At 35.9% G+C, this 27,999-nt stretch overlaps 1 protein-coding gene across 5 annotated transcripts; it reads left to right on the plus strand.

The window, feature by feature from the left end:
• Positions 1-2: 2 nt before the first annotated feature.
• Positions 3-27,999, plus strand: Hr78 (Hormone-receptor-like in 78). 5 transcript variants are annotated; one of them, XM_089649161.1, is made up of 13 exons: positions 3-185; positions 1,528-1,744; positions 2,096-2,245; positions 4,318-4,472; positions 10,572-10,674; positions 12,864-13,004; positions 18,819-18,932; positions 19,866-20,010; positions 20,956-21,031; positions 21,895-21,985; positions 23,773-23,910; positions 25,868-26,110; positions 27,769-27,999. In XM_089649161.1, exons 2-13 carry the CDS (start codon positions 1,534-1,536, stop codon positions 27,777-27,779), a joined length of 1,578 nt encoding a protein of 525 aa, XP_089505287.1. In that variant the 5' UTR covers positions 3-185; positions 1,528-1,533; the 3' UTR covers positions 27,780-27,999. The 5 variants fall into 5 exon arrangements, with proteins under 5 accessions (XP_089505287.1, XP_089505289.1, XP_089505288.1 ...); XM_089649163.1 differs by having other exon boundaries at positions 4,336-4,472; XM_089649162.1 differs by lacking the exon at positions 3-185 and adding an exon at positions 214-286.

The raw sequence follows: 27,999 nt of genomic DNA on the forward strand, positions 1-27,999 counted from the left end.
TGTTGATTTCCCTGTCAGATTTTGTGCGACGTGCGACACAATTCGCCGTTAGCACGTATTATCGAATTTACATTCTGCAGTTTTTTTTGTTACAAATACACTGTAAAAAAATGGAAATCAACCTTTTATTGAGTGAAGCTGTTCATATGATATGACGTCCTTGATGATCTCACGTAAAAACCAAGGTAAGTCTATTATTATAAGATTCAACAGGTTGTTTACTAGTGTGTATCTGTAGAATATGTCTATGTTATGTTGGGAATAAATAAGTTTTAGATTTGAGCAGGTGATATAATAAATAGTTTAATAAAACCTTTGAGTTGGATATGTTGTTGTGAATTTAATGGTTTTGGTTCGGTTAACACTCGCGTAACGTTTTGGGGTTAAATACCTTTGACATGAGGTCGGTGTCCTTTTGACCCGTTATTTCTGAAGTTTCAATGAAAGTTAGTTTCAGCAAAATATTCGTTACTATTATTTTATTATATATCCTTGGTATTTTGATAATGTGTTGAATGATATACAAGTTTTAAGGGCTTTTTAATGATTACATTGCAAATACTGCAAAATAAAGGGCTGCGAATAGTAATCAAGCGCAATATATACTCATGGATTAGAGTCAGGTTAGGCCGCCTAGGAATGTAGCTAACCTCTCAAGCATTTTGAAGATCTTCATCGTCATCGATGTGCTGGGCTCTAAGCATGTGGAAATCATCCACCATCCCTCGTACGGAACGGACTTGGCTCCATCTGTTCATCCACACTAAGAAGTGGCTTGGGGCCCAGCATTTCTATGACAAAGTGAATTTAAATTGTGACTTTGTTGAAAAAATAGTGGTAAGCTGTAGTTTTAAGAGGCGCGTGATAAAATATTTGAACTTCAGCTGTGCAGCTATGCTGGTTTTTAAGTTGGAGTCAAACGGTGGTTATTTTCCGAACCGCCCTCGTATATATTTTCATACATACAATTAACATAGGGATGATGTCTAAGGAACTCAAAACAAAAATAAACATAGTATTCTGCTATTTACTCTTGACGTGGCCTTTCTGAGGTATTTAATTCCCTTGATCGTGCCATGTCTTCCTTGAATAACCCATACTTAGTCTACCAATTAATTTCGTACTTGGGTAACCACTCGAGCGATAGGGATTTCCCGGGCGTTCGACTTTGTATTTGGCCGCGTTCATTCCAAAAATCATATATCCAAATATTAATATGGAACATATATGTAATAAATAACTTTTCAAGCACAACACGCAAATAACTTTTCAACACACATTACGAAGGTATCGTACAATAACAGATATTTTGTATGAAATTTTTAAAATGGAATGTAGGCAGAAATATAAAGATTAAAAAAACGAAATGTTTATCTTACAGCTATTGTATATCAAGTGCATGTTTATGACCACAGTCGGCCACCTGACCCTAATTCGACGAATTGCCGGCTACCTAGTTCAAAATAAATACCCAAATTTGGGTAGTTATCGCTTGAGTGGTTAATATACAATGTTTAATGTTTTTAGAATCCCATGAAAGCGCATGCATGGGCCATCCCCAGTGACTCTGCACCCATCCACTTATCCATGGACATGCACCTGGAGAGTCCCGCCGTAAAGCTGGAAGGATCCGGGGCTCCGCGGGGCGGCGAGGCCCTGCCCCCCGGCGGTGGGGAGATGGAGCTCTGTGTGGTGTGCGGGGACCGGGCATCGGGGAGGCATTATGGGGCCATTAGCTGTGAAGGTGAGCCTTTTTATATTTAACCAGTCAAACGTTTTTTGCTCACAAGTGAGCATTATTTTTTATGACTATTCACATGTGAACGCTCTAATATCATTCACATATTTTTTCCATGAATAAATCCATGTCATCACTGGTCACTCAGCCGAGCAGCCGCTCAATCCCCACCACCCACTCTAACTGTTCAATACCTTCTGATTTTTTAATGCTTTTAGTTGAAAAATAAAATCAGAACATCAAAAACGTCCCCAGAGGGACAAAATTTCACAAGAAAATTTTCCTTCAATCACTGGTTAAAATAAGTCTAGTATGTATGTTTCTTACAAATAATAAATTTTGTATGCCATGTGACAGGTTGCAAGGGCTTCTTCAAGCGCTCCATCCGCAAGAAGCTGGGTTATCAGTGTCGCGGCGCCATGAGCTGCGAGGTCACCAAGCACCACCGCAACCGTTGTCAGTACTGCCGCCTGCAGAAGTGCCTCAACTCCGGCATGCGATCTGACTGTGAGCATAATATCCTTGTCCCATAATATACTTAATTAGCATAGATAACAGAAGTGTCTCAACTCCGGCATGCGATCTGACTGTGAGCATAACATCCTTGTCCCATAATATACTTAGTTAGCATAGGTAAACCTAAGTGCCTTAACTCCGGCATGCGATCTGACTGTGAGCATAACATCCTTGTCCCATAATATACTTAATTAGCGTAGATAACAGAAACAAGGAAGATACACATTGATTTGTATGAAACCCGTTCACAATGCATGTTGCCAACATCTTTCACCCATACCACAGGTTCTCAAACTTATTTCGACCACCGCCCACTTTGAGATTAAATAAAAAATCTAGTGCCCCCCATATTTTTTAACTTAACTTTTTACATTACTTTCTGTTGCGTATCTTAAAAACAGTTATTGCAAATTAAAAATTTCAAACTTGCATTATTATATGAATAGGATAAATAGGGTGTGACCCGTATCCTATTTCTGAGATCAAAGAATATTTCAATGAAATGAAATAAAACTCATACATAATGTAAAAATTACTGTACTAAAAATTTACATGAATAATTCAGAGCTCGACTGTTGCGAACTTCCGAGTCTGGTCAATTTAAGATTACCTACTTGACACTAGACATAAAGACCTATTTTAATGTCACCATTCACAAAAAAATTATGTAGCAAACTCGCCAATTCCTCGCCTAATACTTAAGCAAATGAATATGTCAATGATATGTCAATTGTGCTGGATGGTGTTTAAATCCATCAATGAAATGGCCCCACCCTACATCTCTGAACTATGCGTCCCGGAAATACTGGTCTGAGGCAGTCAACTCTTAGATCAGCTACATCAGCAGCTGTAGGCAGACTGATGGAACCTAAGCGCAACTCAAATACTAAGTTTAGTGATCGCACTTTCGGAGTATCTGGGCCGAAGGCTTGAAATAAACTCCCTTCGGAACTAAGATCCATAATAAGTCCAACAGAATTCAGGTCTAAACTAAAAACTTACCTTTTCAAACTGTCATACCCGTAAATTAAATATACTAGGTATTCCTTAGAGAAAGTCCAGTTATATCCAATTTTCCAATTACGCCCTAAATCCTGTATCTAAATTTTGCTAATAAACAATTAGTCAATGTTAATTAAGTGTTAATCTCAAGTGACCCACCAGGTAAGTATTGTACTGTATATTATCTCCATATATAGTTAGTAATAACATAGATCATTGTAGAAATGTATTATATATTTGTACAGAGCTCTTGAGGTGATTTTGCACAAAATCGGCACTATACAAACTTCCGATTTTATGTCCGGGTTAAATCTTATAGGAAAAACTAAACCCTTCCACACACTTTTCCACAAATGATCATCCAGTCAATCAAAATTATGCAAGTGCATTATATAAGCAAAATAAATACAAAACAATACAAGAACAACACGTCAACTCACCAGAGAACAAATGGGAAAATAATTCACCGACTCCAGATATTTTCATATCAGAGGGTTCGGCTCGGTAGAACTCCTAACAGGGCCTATAAATCCTACTGATCCCTCAACATAAATATTTAAAAAATCTTTCATTATCCTACATGTATTCAAAATGACCGACTTTTGCATCTTTATATATAAATTTTTTGATAGATCTAATACGCCTAAATTTTGAATGAGAGAGCTAGGTATAATGCCAGTAGCCGAAATAACAAATGGTAATATTTTTATAAAGTATATTTATTATTATTATTAATGATATCGACATTTTTAAAGTAACAAATTCGATGTTTAAAACATACTTCAACATTTTTTGTCGAGATATTATTTTTGATAATTTCAGTTTGTGTGTTTTTTATATTATTTTATCCAATTGTAAACATTTCAATGTACCCAATTCAAAAGACCCATGTGCGTATTAAAAGAGTTAAATTGTGGTCCCTGGTGAATGGCGTTACTGCTCTGCGAGTTTTTACCATTATGGATTGATTTCCTTGAAATTCTGCGATATCTAGTATCTAAGCAAATCCAATCTAAGTAGTCCAATGTCTATGTCCATGTGTGGCGTGTGTAACGTACTAGTGGGTATGCGTGTTGCAGCCGTGCAGCACGAGCGCAAGCCCGCAGTGGCGGACCGGGGCGGCGGCACGGGGCCCGGGAGCGGCGGCGGCGGCAACACCAACAGGGGTGAAACCGAGCAGCAGGACCACAAGATGTTCATGGGGCACGCTAGAGATGTAAGTATAAACTTTGATTATTATTCTTAAAAAAAGCGCATCTTTAAAAAAATTATATTTTTATGTGAATACCGCGTAAGAGTGCCAACTGCTTCCAATCGTCTGGAACCAGTGAGACTACGGTATCCACAATTGGGATATGTTGTGAGGCTGAATATAGTGGGAGGGGAAGTACCAGGATATTCAGATCTAGTCAACAAACGCGGCTAAAGTAATTTCAAGCAATGTTTCAATTCTGAATGGTGATCTTACATCAGGGCGATACTGAGAGTATTTTCCTCTCTGTATACATTATTTAAAATTAATAAACTGAAATAACACAAATTCATCAAATAAGTTTACATGAGGTCTTGGGACAGGTTGTTTCGGAGAATTTGAATAATTCATCAAATTTCTAAGTTAAATTTCTAGTTCTATTAAAGTTCTGTGAAGCAACTGGCCCATAATAATAATAATAATAATATTTGGCTAATTTATATAGCGCCGTTTTCGTGAGAAATCACCTCATGGGCGCTGTACAAATATATTTCTAGTTAATACTAGAACTACTGACTTATCTCTAAGACTTATATCTAGTGACTTACGACTAAGGCCTATAACTACTATCTTAACGACATATATAAACGAGTATTTACATATTTGGCAACTTACAACTAAAATTAATATTAACAATCTAATCTTACTAACGCCAGAAGAAGAAGGAAGTTCTATTATATTAGGGTGATTTTATTGTTAGCTGGATATATATGTTAAATGAATGATATTAATGAATAAAATCAATCGTCAATCTTAAACGCATTTAGATGATTCATCTGCCAACAATTAAACCGATTGACTTGTTATGTTCCCGCTGATATTGTCCATAATGATAGAATAACAGAACATGAATAGAACTTTCGCAGACAACCCCTCTTTAATTAATTAATTTATTATTCTTAAATCTGTATCAGTAAACCTCCATGCTGAAACAAAAAAAGAACAATTTGTTCTGGTTTCATGAAATTTGCACAGATTTTCTGTCTGTAATTTCTAGGTCAATGCACCTGTCTTCAGCTTGCGACTTTGATTCCATGATGAGCTATAAATTATTTTTCTTTTTGATGAAAAGTTGAATTTTTAAATATTTTGTTGTTTATGAAATGTTGATGTTTGTGAACTACTTTCTTACATTTTTATATTATTATTATTTAAGCCCTATTATTTTGTCTTAGAATCTGTGGCAGCTTTTGCCTTTTTCAAAAGCAACTTTCACTTTACTGTAATGTAGCTGAAAATTAGGTTAATGTCACGAGTCATTTTTGAAATGAGCTCATTTCTCGTGACAACATTTGAACTCGAAATTTTAGAAAGTAAAACTATAGAAAGCGATGTTGTCTGTAAATTAAAAAAAAATAATATTATTAACCCTTTCAATACCAGAGTTCTTCCTCAGGAACCCGAAGAAAACAGTTAATATTTTTTCTGCTAGGTTGCAATCCTTATTACCGACAAATACTGTAAATATAATGACGGATCTCATATTGGCTGTTTTGCTTGGACTGGGATCCATTATTACCCTTTATATATATTCATGTTAATTTAATATTAAAAAAAAAAAACAATTGTGTTAGGTTTTCCTTGCTAATAAAAAAATAACCCTTTGAGGCTTAAAAATAAATAAAAATCCAAATTACTTTAATTTTATTTAAGGGGTTGTCAAGCATAAAATATGGTATATATATATATATATATATATATATATATATATATAACCTGACCCCCATAGAAATGGTTCAAAAAGTCATAATACTAAAAAATCCTCCAGACTTCCCCACTGAACGCGTATTCGAAGAATTCAAAGTTCCCACATTTAAACACTTATTTATGAAAAATTCAATTATTCAAATTATAAAAGAAAAAGATAAATACTCATTCATAGCTGAAAATCAAACCAGACTTAAATATATATTTGAATGCCCTAAACTACATACTTCTTTTGCCCAGCACTATTATACCTACCAAGGAAAACATTTATTTAATACATTACCGGAAGAAATTAGAAGCATTAATGATAAAAAACAAATTTTGAACTGTATAAAAAAATCTGTTAACAAAAAAACTGATTCCCCTAGTTTCACTTGAAAATCTCACAAATTATCCTACTATACTCTATCTATCCTCCATAATATATATTTTTTCTTCCTTCCAAATACAATAATTTGTATGGATTTTAATTTTGTAATTTTTCTAACTTTATAACCTAGTTGTATTATTTTTTCGCAAATGTACACTCCTCTTCCACCCACAAGCAAATGCTTTTAATGGAAGTGCAGTATAAATTAAAACAGTATGACTTGTAAACATTGTATATTTATTGTAAAAAACACAAATAATAAACAAATATATGTGGAAACAAAAGTGCGGTACTGAAAGGGTTAATATGGTAGTAGCTCACCGCGCTTGCCCCGATTTTATGCTATTTTGAACCTTAAAACATGCTCCTAGCATGCGAAAATATATTTTGTTTGCTTGAAAAAGAAATAATTTATCTTAATATTATTCTATCTTGTCGTTTTGTCACCTGCAAACATTGATTTTTTATCTGTGAAAAAGCGCATGGCAATTTTCATGTCAAATGTCACAGTAATAATAATAGTAATAATATAATATCTTTATTGTGACAAATTTTCAAACTATAACTATAGAAATACATGAGACTGTTTTGTGTACATTGGTTTATAAATTAGATGAGTATATAATTTTATCAACGGAAAGGAATATATAAACAGTAGGTAAAATAAATGTAAATAATAGAAATGTTAATGTAGTTATGTGTTAAGGTTTATCATAGCCCGCCTCACTAGGCTTAGCCTGTGTTGAGGCAGCTATCTACCAAGTTTATTTATAGTACTATAATGTACCTACAATTATATAAAAATACGAACACTCAATAGTTAGGTTGCTTCAATATCAATACATCATTTACCAAGTTCGTTTATAGTCCTTATAATATACCTACAATTATATGAAAATACATACAATAATTAGGTTGCATCAATAACTGCGAATTTGGATGAGTGCACCGGTAAAGGTAGTGTAATTTATTTAACCTTCCAGCGGGCGCGTTGAGAAATTTCCCTTGAGCGGGCGCTTGTCGTAAATTTTACGTCATCAAGTTTTCTCCATGTAGGTGGTGTTTTCTTTATACAAACGTTGGGGAATTTCTTTAAGGATATGAAAAATCATAATAGGCAGTACTTAAAAAAAATATATTTGACTTTCTTAAAAAAAACGAAGCAACACTCAAAACATGTTAATATTTCAAAATAAAATATTTTATCGACCTATTTAGTCAGAATCAATATTCTCATCCTTACAATTGTTACAAACCACCTCAACTGAAGAATGGTTCTTGCATGTAAAGGACTGGCAACGGCAACACTTCATTGATGCGGAGGATCTTTTCTTATCCAGTGCATATAACCGACAAACACCGCATTTTGGAAAGCTTCTGTTTTCTTCTTCTGTTATCGGTTCAACTGCCCTACCGTAATTCACTTTGAGAAAAGCATTTATATCTTGTGGTAAATGTTTGACATTTGATTTGACTCTAGCATAGCTCGAAGCTCGATGCTTACAACTAAGTCGCAAGAGTGGGGGAAGCGATAAGGCGCGTTTGTCGTAAATTTTACGACAGCGCGCCCGCTGGAAGGTTAAAGGAAAGACTTAGTTTTATTGTGACGAACCCTTATTTAGCTGAAAACATATTATCTTGTAAGACGGTACAATTTACTAAAAACATAATTTAGCAAAAAAACAAATTATTAGGAAAATACTGTCAGCCAGGTCCTGTGTCCTCGATGTGTATCATTTTGACACCCTCCAACGTCGGGGCCCTATAGAAAATTTGTAATATAATTATCTTTAATGTGTACCATTTTCACAGAATCCTCAAAGATGAGATGTTATGCTTTAACAGGTTCGCTGCCGCCTATGCACAATATAACTGATCCTAGGTGCCAAGCGGCACCACGGTTGAAAATCACTTAGCAGGTGCCGGCGGTTTCGTCCGTTTAGTCGCACTCTTTTTACTCTCTTCTTATTATTTTGATAAAACAAAAATAGACAATTTTTTTTTGTCTTTTATTCAAATAATAACTAAAATACAAGTAGCAAATCAAATAAGATAACGAAAGTAATACACATCTCATGAAGAAAAAATATTTATAAAATTTGGTGGTACTCATTGACGCACTCAAGTTCATTTTCTAACTCCATCTCAATGTCTTCAAGTTGCAGAGATTTACGTAAGGGACGAGACTTTTTAGGACGAGATGGTCCAGCATCATCACTCATTATGACAATAAGAAGATTTTTACACAAAAAAATTAAAAAACACAAACTTATCGTTTACTTTTTTAACCGGTCAGCAACGTAAGCAGATATACACGATAAAATAACGATAGCAGTCAAGTACAATAAGCGTGTTTACACGTCAACGCGTGTGTTTCCACAAAAATCGTCATAACTCCGTTATTCTTCTAGTGACATCCCTAAAACAAAAAGTAGAATATTCGTATTGAATGAAGCTTCACATCTCTATTCAAAGTTATCCATAGAAACCCGTAAAAAGACCTACTCAGTGGAAGCAAATTTTACCCGCCAAATCGTAAAACGACGCCAAGAAAGCCGTTTGACGTGCCGACCCGCCTCGCAAGTTTAATTATTTTTTTAAAAATATATTTTGTATGAAATGGTCAAAAAGTGAAGTGACAGAATTGTTTATTGTACATTTGTACGATGAAATAAGTGTTTTTTTTTTTTACATTATCCGTGATTTTAGTATCGTTTTTACATAAAACATTACAGGTGAGTCATTTTTACAATTTTTTCATGTTTCCATTCTAAATTTAAATATTTACAAATGTTAATATTTATTTATGATACAACAATTTGAAAGCCTATTTTGTAACCTTTCTAAAACAGTTTTTACTATTCGGCTCCGTTCAGTAATGTTTCATTTATAGAGCTTTGATTGTGAGGCGGTAATAACACAACGTTTTCGTGAAATTGACATTTCGGTAAAGACATCTTAGCTTCAAGTTCGCGAAAAGTCGGAGGGGTTAAATGGCCCTTTACAACAATAACCTAATTTTTTCTTGAAAACCAATTGCTATAAAATGTTGGTACAATTGTCAACAACAACGCCAGCTACAGAAACAACCATTCGCCGCGAGTGCCGGCAGGAAAATGATGTTTGTGCAAGACATACTACTCATGGCTCCGGCCGGAGCCGCCGGCACCCAGTGCCAGACGCCGAATGGCTCCGACCGGAGTCGCCGGCAGCGAACCTGTTAAGAAACTTATTTCTTATCGAGGCCTACTATGTGAGTTAATGTTAAAAAAAAATATTAAAATCAGTCACTGGCTGGGGCCCCCAATCCTGAGGTTGGGGACCAAAGCCAGGGCTTCTCAGGCCTAGGCGGAAGTCCGGCCCTGACTGAGACGACACGTTGCGTCTTGTCACTAAACTTGTTACATCTCTAAATAGTATAAAATAAAATCGAGTTCCGAGTCTGTCTGTTAGTGCGCTTAGTTCTTCTAAACTATGCAACGGATTTTGATATGGTTTTCACTATTATATAGAGAATTTCTTCCGGTAGGTTTATATTTATAATACACGCATATTACATTTATAGAAAGTAGAGAAAAGTCAATGTTTCAAAGTCGTAAAAAAAATTTTTCAGGCGTTTACATTGCCAACGCTGCCTAAACCTTATGAGATGCATCAAAATAATGTACTACCGAATTGTATATCTTAAAAAGGCCTACAGAAAAGTCCACGATGGTATACGTATATCTTCTAAGGATAATTCACAGCAACGTCGGGTATACATCTTCTGGTTTATTATAAAAAAATAACAGATTTGTTGTTTTGACGCCAGTTGTAAATGTCTTTTTTCCTTTAATTTTTTTTTCTCCCTCCTTTAGCAAACGTTTCGTACAGCTTTACAGTGTACATCATCAGGGCAGATGTGCAGATTGTGGGTTTTTGTATGTAGAAGCGATGCCATGCAATTATATTAGTGCGCCAATATGTAATTATGTAACTTGTAACAGATGGTGAATGCCAAAGATGAACCAATGGACTATGGCCGCAGTTCTTCACCTACACCTGTGTTTCATCTTGCCCATCTCGCTGCGGCTTTCAAAGGATCTTCAGGTAATATTAATTTATATCATAGACATACTAATTAATGGACCGACCCATGAGAGAAAGAACAAACCAAGTGCGTGGAGCCGGGAGGTGGCGTGGAACGGATACGCGGCCCTTTTCATATAAAACTTATGCCTCTAAAATCATGAAAAATTGATTCTCTAATGGCCATATTTTAAAAATACAAATAAATAAAAGTAGCACGTATCCAATATTTTTACTAGATGGGGAAGAGGAAGGTGGGGAAGTACCAGGCTATTCAAATCTGGTCACCAGACACGGCTGAATCCACTTCAAGCAACATTTCAATTCTGAATGCTGATCTAACACCGGGGCGATACTGAGAGTTTACCAAATTCTTCCACTCTGGAATGTGTTGCAAGTATATTATTTTAAATGAATAAGTTGTGAATAAATCAAATTATTCAATGAAATTTACTTGAGATTTTGATTATTTAATTAATTAATTTATTAATTTATTATTCTTATATCTGTATTAGAAACACGAATTTACGCTGAACAATGTGTTCTGGTTTCATTGTGGTTGCCAACCTTGAGGTTCCCCCTTATTTACACTCCCCTTGGTCTCTACAATACTCGATCGCTAACGCCATTTATGGGTCGTCTAATAGACTACTACGAGTGCCATCCGTGGATGAACTCTTGCATTAATATCAAGGATATCACAAAATTTATGCGGTAAAACAATGGTTGGATATTTTGACCTCAAATCGAAATTTAAGTTTTGCATGAAAATGGTTGCAGTCATTCCTCCTAAAAGTTATTCTCAGAACAGATATGCTTTTCCATATTCCAAAAATACATCTAAACGTCTTGTTACATCAATGCATTTTTCATTGGGATTTTTTCCATTTCAACAATTTTTGATCTTTCGAATACATTCTTTTAACACCGGACGGTTCATTTTTAAAGTGGAAACGCTCAAAAACTAGAAAGTAAACAGATAAGCGCACATACTCACTGCTGTGCTTTAATGTCTGACGACAACTAATGTCAGAAGCGGCCGCTGGCAGTGATTGATCGAGTAAAATACTACAAAAAATGGGTGCTTAGTTAACGATTTGTTTTATCTCCGGGGTTTCTCACAAACTTTCATTAATTAAATAAAACTTCAACAAATCACTTGGACTTTTAACTCTTTGCACCCGGCCGTATCAACTGTTGTTACGGCAAAAAGTCTATACTCACATGCGGCTGTATCAACAGTTGATACGGAAACTTTGACGGCCGATATTCCAGCGCTCCTACGTCATAAATGTATTTCTTGCTCACTTGGACATTCGTAGAACTATCACAATGCTGACATCTACAAGAATTTCTCAAAAATAAAATTGTATTTCATAAAAAAAGATCGATAATCAAGTGCGCCTCTTCGCGCCTTTTAGTCCTTTAGTTTACATTTTTGTCAACGGATGGCGTTAGTACTAGTATGTCATTCAGAACTTTTCATAACTAAAAATGATAAGTGATCATGGTGACCCACTTGTGTCTATCACCTAAGTACACACACGCCGAGTGAATGGCGGGACCACATTCAAAAGATACGGTACGTCTTTGTATGAAATTTTATGTTTTTGTTTTTATAAACATCTAAGAGTGTTGACACACGAGGATTTGTTTTCATACTGTGGAGAATAATCTGTTCTGTCTATATAGTCCAATAAATCATGCCAGAATGCTATAATTTGAAATTTAATTGCGTGCATAGGTATTTGAAAATATGTACCGCGCACGGGTATAGATAAAACGGAGCGAATTAACGCGTTCAAAAGGTTAATGAGATAGATTTACAATGGGCCCTGATGTCTTAACTAGCAGGCTGTTGGAATTATATGGACCCCAAACTTGAGGTTACCCCTTATTTACTATCCCCTTGGTCTCTACAATACTCGACCACTAATGCCATTTATGGGTAGTCTAATAGACTACTACGAGTACCATCAGTGGATATAAACTCTTACATTAATATCAAGGATATCACATGATTGATGCTATATAACAATGCATAGAGGAACGATTGGCGCAATTTATTTTTTCCCGTTTTGTATGAAATTAATTTTGAACTGAAAGAAATAAATAGTCAGATGGGCAAAAAATGATTCTAGGAACGATCGGTCGAGATTGGATTATTTTTAAAAGTTCTGTATAATGTATTGTTTATTAATTCTTACCAGGTTTCCCCTATGGATCCACCGCCCCCTCCTCCCAAGACGGTCCGGGAACTTCCCCAGAAGACTCCAGACTACTTTTGCACTCGCATCTCCTGGCCAACAATATCTTGCAGATGCAACAAGTTAATGCTCTTAACCCACTAGGTAATATCTTACCTATTAATTGTTCATATATCTTTCTGTCTTTTATCTCCCAATTCATAATCTCTGACACTTCTTTGTTTTATGTCAACATTTAACAAAATATGACTTGGTGTCCAGGGTGTTTGTAAGAAAATAGTCTTTCAGCTTCAGTTTATTTCATACAGGGTTCACAGCTTATAGTAAAAAACAGAGTACAGGAAAGTTTGTAACGACTAGAACCGCGTTGGGCCGCCATTGTAACAGTTAAAAATTATTAGTTAAGCCACGTTTGCGCCATTGTAACAGGTATGGAAAAACCAACATCGGGATTGCTATGATTATGAAATAAAACAGAAAAGAATTTCAATATTACATTTATTTCAATATCGCATAGAGCTAGAGATCTCTCTTACAACAAAATTAGATTAAACTCAGGGGTGAGCATCAATACGAAGTATTTGAACGCACGGATGGAATTTATATTGGTAGCAAAAGTTTGAGTGTGACATTGTGTAAAGACATTAAATATCTAACCTGTTAATCGTGAGTAGGGCGCCAAACAACACTTAGGAAAGCGTTGTTAAATTTTTGAATCGGTACAAACCGATGACCAGCGAATTAATTTTATCTAGCTGATTGCGTCATTGCGTCACCCGGAAGTCTGTCGACTGGAGTGCTCGCTCGTATCTTCTCTGAAGTCGCGTCAACCCCTGCTGGCTGCCCGATTGGTACTCACGGTCAACGCTTCTCGAAATTATGTCCCGAGCTCCCTTCTAGAACGGCCCATAGAGCACACGTCACATAGATAACTCAGAGGTCTTGTCAGATGTTTGATAATTAGTGGCAGGGCAAAATTGAACTCATCAACTCAAAGTCATTTAGAGTTAAAACAATGATCAGTAACATTCTCACTAAACACTTAGCATAATAACCTCAACACAGGACCCGTGGTCTCTTAGTTGGGTTGAGGTTTTAATGTCCCCGAGGGAGCTGTTACTTGAATTCTCAAGGAGGACCCGGGGGGTTCTCTTAACTTGGTACTGGGGAGGGTTTAACTGGGCAATGACCACAAGAATTCTGTTGCTTATTTTAACCAGGAGACTGGATACTCTGACTCCATATAGGCCTGGGTGGGGGTAGCTCGGCCAATGGGGTGTCTTCCTGTACGGGTGGTGAGCTGAAAGTTGCCGAGCGAAACGGCGCTATGCGTGTGAGGGAGAAAGTATTCGGATCCGTGCATCGGACCAAATACCGCCCGCTACAACTTTAGTAATATTTAGAGTAATCCCAAAGACTCTCAAGTAATAATGAACAACGAGCTATACGAATTGATTGAAGTTGTCAAGAAGTCGTAAAACTGGGAGGGCTCTGCTGAACAGGATATGTAGCAAGCATGGAAGATATTTGACAGTCTACAGGATAAAGGAATGTTGGGAGGTCTAAGTTAAAGTGGTTGGATGGTGTGGAGGTATATACTGCATCCTGCAGAACTGGTGGGAGGGAACAGGAGACTGGCAGAAGTGGAGGCGTTTACTAAAGGCGGCCAGGACTCTCCAAAGCTTGCAACACTCTAAGCACACGTCAATCCACCTCACCAGGATTTAGATTGACTGTTGCATTTAAGGGTATTCTCAAAATATATTCAGAAACTTCACACCAATAGATTTTCAATATTGTCGAATAAAAACCTTTTGAATATTGAGATGAATTATTGGTTTGTACACGAGATATATACACCTGTACATAAGATATATTAATCTGAATAAATGGTTTTTTCTGCCTATAAAGCTCAAGTTTTAGAGAATGGCATAAGCCAAAAAATAATGCCAAAACTCACGCTTATGTTTGTATGCAAAAATATATTACCCAACCAAAAGATATTTGCGAAAAAGAGTGCATCTCAAAGTTCTGACGGCATAACTCATAAGTTGAAGTGAGACAGACATGGGGAGGATTGTTGAACTCAGTAATCATAATAAATCAACGCCCGGGGAGATTGAATGATTAATAAAAAGGGCCGCCGGATAACAGGCCTATGGTATCCTTACGATTGCATGACTTACAATGCTATATTAAGATCGTAAATAAGAGATACGAATTCTGTATTACATGGTTCCCCGATAAATTATATATTTTTTACAAGTGATTTGTATTTTTTTTATGAAGAGTTTCAAGTTTTATGAGAGGTTTCCATAAATATTCTCTGCCACTATCTATTTCGGAATCCTTCTACGCCCCCAACAACGCCAGGTACACGTCAGCTAGGACGTAATAAATAATAATGAATTTGTTAATAAGTAACAATAATATTATTATGAAACGATGTCTACGACACAAAGTGAAGGGTAGAAGAAGTAGGCGATGCCCAAAGAAGACATGGCTCGATCGAGTGAACCAGATATTTGAGTCGGGTTATGTCAGGAGTCAGACGTATGAGATGATGACGCGTATGTGAATATGAATAAAGCAAGATGTAGGTGCCGCAACAGAGTTGAGTGGTAATCTGTCCTCTCTGCCTGCCCCTGCGCAAAAACTGCGTGACGGTTAGTTGGTTACTAATGAATACCACACAAGACCACAAGACTTCCCAACTACTCCCAAACGTCTGGAGTCAGTAACATCCTCAATTGGGGTGTGGTGTTTTGGGTACCACTGCCCCAGGAATCATTTAATGGATATCCAACAACTCTGCCAATTATAAGTCATTGTTTTAGAATAACACGAAACCGTGTTGTGCAAAATTATTATTATTATTGATTTCTTGTAATCGCTTTGAGATCGAACGCTGACTGCACATGCAAGGTGGCAGACAGAAATCTGAGTAGGTTCCTAGCTCGTATTATGCATTTTATTCATAATAGCCTTGCAACATGAAACTACAAATTTATAAAATAGCAAAAAATAATATTTTACCAGAATTACAATTCATTTCATGCAATCTTTTGACCCTTTTACTAAAAACATATTTAACTTTTTTTTAAATTTATTTTGCGGAATAACTTTATTGAGTTATTATTTTATTTTATTTTATTAATATCAATAGCAAAATTTGTACATTATGTAGGTTTAAAGTATAATACAGTAGAACCCCGTTAATTCGAACCCCGATAATTCGAAAAAACGCGTAATTCAAAATTTTCGCAAAAAAAATTTCCGCTGAAAAATTTTTTCATACAAAATTTTTTTTAATTCGAAATTCGTTAATTCGTAATTCGAAATTTATTTTTGTCCGCGCACGAAAATTTGTTCGTGTAATTCGAAAAAATTTGATTTTTGCGAAAATAAATCATAATATTTCGTAAATCTGAATCTAAAAGTCAGCCGTGGCGGTAAAACGCCGAAAAATGTATTTTTACGTGGTTATACATCGTCCTTATTAGTATTCGTATTTTGTAAATCTGAATCGATTTACACTGGAATGTCATACTTTTTCAAATTTATTTCGAATATCTGAGTTTGAAGGGCCGATAAAATACGTTTTACGCGGATATATGTCGTAGTTTTACGAGTTTACACCAAGTATCTGAATTTAAAGGGTCGGCCGCGACGAAACTCGGCCGCGAAATTTCGATTTACGCGTAAATGTATCGTATATTTACGAATTTATTTCGAATATTTGAATTTAAATGGCCCGCTGCGACGGAAATCGGCCGCGAAATCTCGATTTACGCATAGATATATCGTATTTTTACGAATTTATTTCGAATATCTGAATTTTAAAGGGCCCGCTGCGACGGAAATCGGACGCGAAATTTCAATTTACGCGGAAATATATCGTATTTTTACTAACTTTACTTCGAATATCCGAGTTAAAAAATACGGCGCGACAGAAATCGGCCGAAAAATTTCGATTCACGCCGAAATATGAGATATTTTTCGTATTTACTTCAAATGTCTGAACTTAAAAGGCCGGCCGCGACGAAAAACTGCCGATAAAATTCGATTTACGCGGAAATATATCATATTTTTACGAATTTACATCAAATATCAGAATTTAAAGGGTCGGCCGCGACGGAAATCGGCCGCGCATTCTCGATTTACACGGAAATATATCGTATTTTTGCGAATTAATTTCGAATATCTGAATTTAAAGAGCCGGCCGCGACGGAATACGGCCGCGAATTCTCGTTTTACGCGGAAATATATCGTATTTTTACGAATTTAAATTCAGATATTTGAAATAAAGGGCCGGCCGCGACGGAAAATTACCGCGAAATCTCGATTTACGCGGAAATATATCGTATTTTTACGAATATCTCAATTTAAAGGGTAGGCTGCGACCGAAATCGGCAGCGAAATCTCGATTTACGCGTAAATATATAGCATTTTTACGAATTTATTGCGAATATCTGAATTTAAAGGGCCTGCCGCCACGGTAATAGGCCGCGAAAATAAAGAAATAATTGGTATTAATACGAATTTACAACTAAAATACCACCCGGATTTGAAGAGGCGGCCGATAAAATCGATTTTCGGCTTTTTTTTTTTTCATAAAATTTCGAATTACGTGGGAATTCGTTAATTCGAAATTTGATTTTTGATGTCCCGTGGATTTCGAATTAACGAGGTTCTACTGTATAAGTATATTTTTTGTATTTTTTTCACAGTCCTCCTCACTAGGGTTTCCTGTTCTGAGGCGGCCTGTAGTTTTTCTTAAATTTTTGTATTTAGTTTTGAATTGTCTTTACATTGTCTTCATAATGTTTGTAAGTTGATTATTACTTTGATCTCTAAGCCATGTTTTGACTTTTGTTTTAAATATACTCATTTCGTTTATTTTTTTGGTTTCATTTGGTAGAGCATTGAACAATTTTATAGCATGGAAATGAGTAAAACCTATAATTGTAATATTTAAATATTGAAGACAATATTAGCGATTTCTAAACGAAAATCTGAAACAGAAAAATCAGAAAAGGATACGGCCTGGGTTCGAGTCCTAGATGTGACTGTATCCTTTTCTGATTTTTCTGTTTCAGATTTTCGTTTAGAAATTGCTAATATTGTCTTCAATATTTAAATATTACAATTTGAGGTTTTACTCAATAAAGTTATTCCAAAAATAAATATTCATTCTAGACTTGCAGAAAAGTCAATAGATGTCGCACAATAAAAAAAATAAATAAGATAGGTTTATATAAAAAAAAAAAAAAAGATGCTCTCTATATTGCATTTAGTTCGGGTTGAATCTTGCGATCATACATAAAGATAGTGGCCAATAAAAAAGTGCGGTGAAAAAATGAAGACAATGTTGGTAGTTCTTATTCGAAGTATGATACAGTTAAAAGTAACCGAGGGGGATAGGGTCCCATTAGCTCAGTTGGTAGAGCGGTGTCCCGGAAAGACAAGGGTCCTGGGTTCGAGTCCTAGATGTGACCGTATCGTTTTCTGATTTTTCTGTTTCAGATTTTCGTTTAGAAATCACTAATATTGTCTTCAATATTTAAATTTACATATTTAACTACTTTAACATACTTTACGAATGTGCTGAAAGCGTGCTCGACGAAAGAATATCAGGACCGCTCACACATGAGTGTGTCTCATTCTAATCTACCAATAAGCCGGGAATACCTACCTATATTGCAGGATGCGTGTTTTAGCTAGCAGTTGCACTAACACCTATATAAATGGAATGAAAAATAAATACATTTGCTAATGTAATTACTTGATTATTATAAGTGATATAACAATGAATTGATGAATGCGCTAATCTCATTTTTAGTATTATTTTTCATTACTAAAATCGGTTGTTTTTTATATATTTAGAATGTAAACAAATCGTATGAGAATTGTCGCTTCCGCTTCACCTTAATTTATTTATTTCCGTGTGTTTTGCAGGTGCCTTAAATATAAACGAGTACCTCCAATCTGCATATGGCCCAGCAGCGGACATAGCCATGTCCTTGTCACAGAGGCCACAATCTCCAGCTGCAGAGGAGCCTCACCACTCAGGTAAAAATACCTCCACTTAGGTAAAATTACCCCCACTCAGATAAAAATTCTTCCACTTAGGTAAAATTACCTCCACTCAGTTAAAAATACCTCCACTTAGGTAAAATTACCTCCACTCAGGTAAAAATACTTCCATTCAAGTAAAAATACGTTTTTTTTTTGTACTGAGATGGTATACAGAACCATTTTTTACCGTTTTTACAATGTATTTATTTTGACTTAAAATTATACAGGATTTTCCAATAAGAGGTGTTATTTTGATATTCAATCGTAAAAGATCAATGGTTTCGTTGCTTGTGAAGCACGTAGCGCCGTCTTGTTGAAAGTAAACGTTGTCCAGATCAATACTATCCAATTCCGGCCATAAAAAATCATTAATCATCTCTCAATAGCGCAATCCATTCACCGTAACTGTTGCTCCAGCCTCATTTTCGAAAAAGTAAGGTCCAATGACTCCGCCGGACCGTAAACCGCAGCAAACAGTCACACGTTGAGGATCGAGAGGCTTTTCAACAATAACTCTTGGGTTTTCTGATCCCTAGATGCGACAATTTTGCTTGTTGACGAAGCCACCGAGGTGGAAATGGGCCTCATCACTCAAGATGATTTGCATTTGATTCACTCAAGTGAATTTTAATATTTTCAGTGCGTTGTTGAAGCGTGTATTGTTCCATTTTTATTAATGGCGTAGTTTCTACTTGTCAAATGTCAAAAAATGACAACTTCAAAAGTAACATCTACTGAAATAGCGGACTATTCAAAATAACACCTCTTATTGGAAAACCCTGTATTAGGTATCGGGGACTATGTGATACACCCCACAGCCCCCTTCATACTGGACGAGGCTAGGGAATGGTTTTTGTTTGTGGTCAAACTGTCAGTGGGTTTCTATTCATATTGAATTAATATTTGTAATCTCCTTCCCTCCCCCAGAATCTGAAGAGCGCTGGGCCGCGGCAGCACAGGCGCCAGCCTCCAACCCCCCTCGCCACCTGCACGCACATGCCCTGTGTGAGGCGGGCTCGCGCCTTCTCATGCTCTGCTGCCGGTGGCTGCCCACCAATGAGATGGACCTGAGGTATATCTGCAACCTTACAATTCAAAACATACAGGAATACTTAAAAAAAAAATTAAAACTCGCTCTACTCTAAATAATATAGATTTACTTCAAATTTCTGTAACTCATACTACTTTTGGTCAGTGTTTCGACGACCTCCGTGTTCGAGGGGTAAGGCTCTCGACCAGCAAGCCGAGGGTCGCAGATTCAAACCCCAGTGTGCGCAATTTATTTGTGAGATTTCACAATTTACTCATTTAAAATAATATATTTAATTAAAAAAGAATATTTGAGGCACGTTCCAGAGTGTAAGATACTCTCAGTATCACCCTGGTGTAAGACCACCACTCAGAATTGAAATGGATTTGGCTGTGTTTGGTGACCAGATCTGAGTAGCCGGGTACTTCCCCACTTCCTCTTCTCCATCTATTCCCCTCCCCAGCCTCACAAAATACCACAACTGGTGATGCCATAGTCTCACTGGCTTGAAGCTGACAGCTTGAGCAGATGGGACTCTTGTGCGGTTTCGCATTAAAAAAATGAAACTTTAGGTCCCTTACAACTAGAATTTTTGAGGTTCATCTTATAAGTCAAGTTCATTTTTCACCAAGTTCATTTTTTACTACATTTCATTTCGTACTCGGTTCATTTTGCACTAATTTACTTTTGTACTAGGTTCATTTTGCACTGATTTACTTTTGCACTAGGTTCATTTCGTACTAGGTTCATTTTGCACTGATTTACTTTTGCACTAGGTTCGTTTTGTACTAGGTTCATTTTGTAATTGAGTTCGTTCGTTTGTTCGTTTGGAATTGAGTTCATTTTGCATTAAGTTCTTTTTGCGCAAAATGATCTACGCAGATCTGATTCTGATTCGATGACTGGTCGGTGTTGGTAACCCATTGTTTTGAACTGCTGAACCAAGTGATGATGATTTATTTATGAAGTGTTTGTATCTTGTTGCAGTTCAGAAATGCAGCTTTCGCTGGTAAAGCGTTGCTGGCCGGAACTATTCGTCCTGGGTTTAGCGCAATGCGCTCAAGTAAGTTCTAGTTCACGCTTTATTTATTAAGATACATTACATTATATGGAAGGAAACTTTTGACTGTCCAACTAGGAAGGTTTCCCATTTTAGGACAGTCAAATTAACAGGTTTCGCTTACTTATTTATGTTTCTTTTATAATTTATTTATGGGATTACCGCTGCCGTACGCTGACAGACGGACAGATTGCAATTAGGTTGCAGTTGATTAAAAATGTATGAGTCAGAAGCACAGTAACGGAACAAAAGCAATCCTAAAATATGCCCTATTAATAAATACACACCATCAATGCCAAAATATGCCCTATTAATCAATATGCACTATGAATGTGAAAATATGCACTATCATTCCAGAAATATGCCCTATTAATAAATATGCACTATCAATCCAGAAATATGCCCAAAATATGTACTATTAATGCCAAAATATGCACTGTCAATCTAAAAACAGACACTATGAATCCAGAAATATGCCCTGTTAATAAATGTACACTATGAATTCCAAAATGTGCACTATAAATCCAGAAATATGCACTATTAATGCCAAAATATGCACTATCAATCTAAAAATATGCCCTATTAATGCCAAAATATACACTATCAATCTAAAAATGTGCACTATCAATCCAGAAATATGCACTAAACGCAGCAGTAATGCCAACATATGTGCCTAAAGTATATGATAAAGTGGAACTTTTTAGAATTCATGAGGGGTGTGAATATGCAAAACTGTATATTTATAATCAAATGAGTAATAATAACTGTAGTATTTGCCGGTTTATTTTTCATAAATATAATCTTTGTTTATGTCCGTTGTCAGATTCAAGTGCTGTTCATAATGTAGGCGATATATTTCCTTCCAGACCCTTTCTCTATCTACAATCCTGCCCTCCTTGATCTCACATCTCCGTGGACCGCAGGCTCAGACTGACGAAGATAACATCAACGACGAAGGTATTTCTCCATTTACATTAAATAACATATATAATAAACCATATTTCTGTCTCCTATCCGTATCCGTGAGGTATGTTGTGAAGCTTTGAAAGGTTGGGAAGTGCCTAGGAAGTAACATATTCTGTATATTGAAGGTTTAAATACCTACTAAAGAACAATATCAAATGAACATGCAAGAGGTGACATTATATTCTGTTGGTACAATTAGAAAAGGTTGATAGGAAATCTAGCAAAGTACAAGTATAAAATGGACATGCATGTCAAAAGATAGTTGATAAACTGTCCGTAAGTAATGTTGAAAATGTCAACGGTAGCATCGTTATGAAGTTGAGTCGCTCTGTTGATTATTGTCACGGAAATTATTCCTACTGCGAAAAATAATTATTTTCCTGACTTCGACTGGCAACATTTGGTGAATTTGGATTGGCACCGTTTCCGGTAAGAAACGGCACTTCTTGAATGGACGCCGGAGAAAGAAACGACGTAGATTCGATTATGTCTGATAATCAAAGGGATTGGTCTTTGATACGCTGTTGACTGCGGTTCGGCTTGTTTATCATTATTCCGTATCCCTGTAAGTACGGAGTGCGTTTTCCACAATGGTTTATGTGAACACTTCAAGAAGGAAGTAATGTTGTAATCATGTCGGATCAATCTTACAATCCTCACACGCTGAGGGATTGCTACACGCCATTCCGAGCGATGTCCGCTTCTCCGCACCACAACATCCTGACGAATGTGACCGCTGACAAGGATAAATATCAAAATTCAATGGACATCCATCACCTCGCCCCTCACGAGGTCACCTTCAAGACATCTGGGGATTGGATCATTGTTGAAAGGAAGTACAAAGAACGAAGAAAAGCAGGTTGTTAGTTTGGCTCAAATTTCACGGGTCCACAGTTATGTTGTTTGTTTAATTTTTGTCTTGCAATTGTTACCTACTAAGTCATGCTTTGTTTTTGGTTAAATACATTGTATGATTGCTCTTGGCCGATTTTTCATTTCATAACAAAAATGGAACCTTTCTTTTGTACAATGACGGCGCCAGCCTTGACCCACTATAACCTGGGAAGATCTCATATGCCCCGGCAATAGTTTTTTTTTTTTTTTTTTTTTTTTTTTTTTTTTTTTTTTTTTTTTTTTTTTTTTTTTTTACTTAAGATTTGATACCCCGTTCCTCATATATTACATTATCCTGTTCTGATAGGCAGAAGTCTTCGCTTTCAGAGCATAAAAAGATCTCCCGTGTGTATACTTGTTAGGCACGAAAAACTTAAGCTCTTTCAACATTGTCGAGTATCGGATTATCCAGTATTGAATCGTCAAATGTCGAATCATCGAGTATTGAATTGCCGAGTATTGAGTATTGAATCGTCCAGTGTACAATCGTCAAGTATCGAATCATCGAGTATAAAATCGTCGAGTATCGAATCATCCAGTGATAAATAAAAAAGGTTTCGGGCGAAATGCGAGAGGTTGTAATGCAGGAATTACATATGGAACACCCAGGAGCTCGAGACATAATAATTATCCTACGGAACTTGCTAAATACACTGGCTGGTTCGCTAGTACACGCATGCGTCCCGGTGTTGCAATCCTAGAAATTGGCTGTGTTGAAAATTAACATTTCCTATAAAAAATTTAACAGCCAATATCTCAAAACTTTCTTTTTCACATAACGCTCTCCGCATAAGCGCAATTCTCTTTGCCTATTTTTGTACCTTTTAATTCAATCTGTTTGAATTTTGTTGATTGATTAACATCAAACATTATGTTATTTGTAGGCTGCCAAGACCCAGAGAAGTTGCTGATGGCAGCCGAGCAGTTGGAGTGTCTCCAGAACTACGTGGACACCATGACGCAGCTGCAGGTGGACAATCACGAGTACGCCTGTCTTCGAGCACTCACCTTCTTCTCTGCAGGTATTCATCTTTGTACGTTATACCGCACAGTAGTCCCAACCGTAAGAAGCCAGTGAGACTATTGCATCCCCAATTGAGGTATGTCGTGAAGCTAAAGGTAGTGGGGAAGGGAAGGCGATAGAGAAGAGGAAGGTCGGGAATATCTGACCATTCAGATCTGATCACCAAACAGTCATTTCAAGCTACATTCCGATACTGAATGGTGGTCTTTCACCGGGGCAATCTACTCTGGACGTACCCAACTTACTTTAAGGCGATGCACTACGTCGTGTAATATTTTAAATTGAGCTGCTATCAAAAACAACCCTTACATAGATGGCGATAAGGTTTAAATTCCCGCTTAACACCATCCGCCTATTTTGATTTATGCAAGAAAAAAACATGGCCAAAAAGTGCCTTTTATTTTATTATGTGGATGTTCAGGCATAATTATTTAATTTTTTTTTTCGATCATTTTATAAATAACTTAATTTTCCACACTATACAATAAAACTATAACTGAAAATGGGTTCGTAAGTAGGAGATTTTGAACTTTAAAGCAGTTTTCATAGGTCTTATACATTATTTTTTTCTGGGCTTATAAAAAGACTTATCTAAAAAATACTCGATTATTTCAAAGGCCAAGATGTATTCTACTCGCAGTATTTAATTAAAGCTTCTGAAACATTTCTAGGTGACCAAATTTTCAAACCAAAAACGCATGATTTTTCATTACTACGTATGGCATCGCCTTAACCAGTGATTCCCAACATTATTTGTAGTAAAAAAAATGTTAAATAAATTTTGGTCTCCGAAGACATTTTTGGTTGTTTTTATCTCTCTACAGTTTGCCAAAATATGCACTTTTATACATACATACTTTGAGCACAGGGCTGGCCCTGTGAGTCAAACGGCATCTGGCGTGAGTAAAATTTTGGCGGCCCTTGTCAAAATTGGTAAATGCCTAGGTAGATCATCATTGTAATAAATAATATTCTAATCATTTGTATTTTTGTGTAGCGCCTTTTTTACGAAAAATAATAAAATGGGCGATGTGTTAGGTATTATCGGCACCTTGGCTATTCGGCGCCTATAAAAAATTCGAAATTAAATAATTTGAATGCGTTTGGATTTTTATGCATTATTGTTATTTAGTAAATAAAATATTGTATAAATTAAGTATTTCTCTCTAAATTTTGATAGAACCATCATTGAGAATGACCACAAACTGTTTGTGATATAGTTTACATATTCCCAGTTTCTAAATGTGTAGCTCAGAATTACAATTGATCACATAAATTATGTAATTTTAATGAATCAACTTGCATCTAATTATAATGACTGACAGGAGAATTATTTCAGACCTGCTTGTAGCATAGTCACTAACAACTTAATTGACAGCCCTGCCATCGTCGCCACTATTAAATTCCACATACTGAACAGGAACACAGGCCAAAGTATATCATTTATTGCAATACGTACACAACCAACTATCAGACATCAGACAGACTCACTAACCAATTCATGATCTGGGCAACAAGTTTGTGAGTACTAATGATATTTACTGACCCCAATTATAGAATTAAGCGTAATCTATAATCACTTTGTTGAATTCTATAAAATACAGTAGCTTAGGTAATGTAGTGTTATTGATTTGACCTTAGTTTCTATTTTATGTTACTGTTACATATTTTACTAATATTGTTTTATATTTAGTTTTACATTACTTTGCGCTTTAAAATCTTTTTGTATAATTTTTGATTGCTCATTAAATCTGTTCTGTTCTTATAATTTACAATCTATACAACTGGGCATAAAACCAAATGAAATATGGAGATCAGTATGAAAAAAAGCATCGTGTAAAAGTCTATTAGGTGATGTGAAAGCAAACACCGCTTAGGCATGAGAAACTGTAGGGAAACAACAGCAGCAGACCAGACCAGAAGGATTGTATCATTGCTGATGTTTTTAATTCCAGACATCTACCCCGTCCAGTGGCGCAAGAAGCTCCTCCACCACAAGCAGAAGTGCGCCCAGTCCCTGCGCAACTACGTCCAGCAGCACTCCTCGGCAGAGGAGGAGGATCGGTATGCCGGCCTGCTGCTGCAGCTGCTGCCCCTCCGCTCCTTCTCCGGAGATGCCCTCGAGGAAGTGTTCTTTGGCAGCTTCATGCCGGAGCTGAGGGTTCAGGATCTCATACCCTTCTTGTTCAAAACTTCTGGTAAACTTTCATTCATTCCTACGATTAGCTCTCACCCAAGAAGACAGGTTTTTTTTTTAAATATATTTTTTTATTCACTCCAAACAAGATAATTCACATCAAATGGTATATCAGAATACATAATGGGGTTGCCAAAAATATCAACAAGATTTTATGCTAAATGAATTTTATTAAATTTATTTTCACTGACACGTAACTACAAGATGAATCTTGGTAAGTGACGAGGTGATCGATGATGACAAACGTGTTTTCGGTTAATAATTATCAATTAAACCTACTTGATTCTGTGCAAAGGAGGGAAGTCTATCTGATTTACAATCGATTGTTAACAGACCGATTGCCATCTCTAATACACAGACGCAATGTGGGCTTGCTGGGTCTGTTCTAGAGATATTTTAATGGGGCCTGCTCTACGGAGCTAGCAGCATTGAAGCACGTGCGCGGAAATCGACGTATACGAGCGGAACACCCTTTCACAGTTTATGTTAGTTTCAACGGTCCGTTTCTTCGACTCGTTTAATTAATATTTTTCTAATGCTTTAAATTTACACATGATGCGTGCCAGTGAAGAGTATCCTGACTCATCCGTTTATTCCCCACTTTCTCTCTCACTAGCTGACTGACTTTTGTTTCATTCTTTCTTTGTTCAGTCTATAGTCAATTGCATATAGTCGGTTGCATTATTTCATTAGTGTAGTTGTACATATTAATTAATAAATGTACCAACAGATGGCACTGATTGCTATATTTGCTGAAATTGTCGAAAGGTCTAAAGTCCAATGTTGAACCACTAAATATTACTCAAATATTGATCCTTAAAGTAATGTGCAAAAAAAAAATTCTGTTATCTATCCAACCTACTTTATAAGGAATGTAATGTTATGTGTCTAAAACAGCTATATATCACTCAAATACTTTGTCGATTTTTTATCAATATTAAATTTGCTGAAAGAACACAACAAATGCGGACAACTAGAATTAGCTCTACATTGAACTTTGTGGCTGTACATACTAAAACTTCTTTTGGTCAAAGAAATTATTTATATCAGGCACCACTTATGTTTAATATTCTTCCAAATCATATTAAGTCTACCAATTCCTTAGTTAAATTCAAATATTTAATTAAGATTTTTGTATTGACAGGCAATTGTCTTAATATTTTTTCATCCTTGTCCTTTCTTAAATAATAAGATTTTATATAAGTCCCATTTACTAAAAACTGTCTTTATTATCTACTTTGCTTCGTCTTTTGAATAATGATTAATGATTAGTTATGGTTCAAATATTGTTACAATATACTGTCAAATTACCCATCTGGTAACACATCTAATACTTATTTTTTTCTTTAATTTTGAAATATTTTGTGTTTGTATGTAGAATTAATTTATGTTTGTGATCACTCTATGTTTGCTTCACTATAATGTAATTTTTTAACCTCGATACAGGCTTAGTCCTAGTGAGGTTAATTTTTATGAGAAAAAAAAAGTGTTTTATGTATAGTGAGATGCAATAAATAAATAAACGTTTGCGTCATTTTGCATACAAAGTTTCTCCCGAGATATTTCTGGGGATATGTATTTTTGAACTGGATATGTGAGGTTATACTTATGTAGTTTATTGGCGTGTGATTAGAGAGTTTTTTTATTGTTGTTTTTCAGACTTTGCCTAGATGGACGGATATCTCCCTTTATCCAGAGACTGCTACGGTGCTTGTGTTGGTTGGTTGCAAACTGCCTTGGAACAATAGTATTACATAAATATAAGATATAATGCAATAAAACCACTCCTGCCTTTCTTAATATGACATATTTTATAATACTTTATTTATTAAATTATAATAAATATCTTATTTTGTAAGTTTATTGAAATAAATATTATACTATTTCTAA

The sequence above is a fragment of the Hesperophylax consimilis genome, chromosome 29, assembly GCF_061612785.1.
Source record: "Hesperophylax consimilis isolate HC1 chromosome 29, BYU_Hcon_1.0, whole genome shotgun sequence".
Lineage (NCBI taxonomy): Eukaryota > Metazoa > Arthropoda > Insecta > Trichoptera > Limnephilidae > Hesperophylax > Hesperophylax consimilis.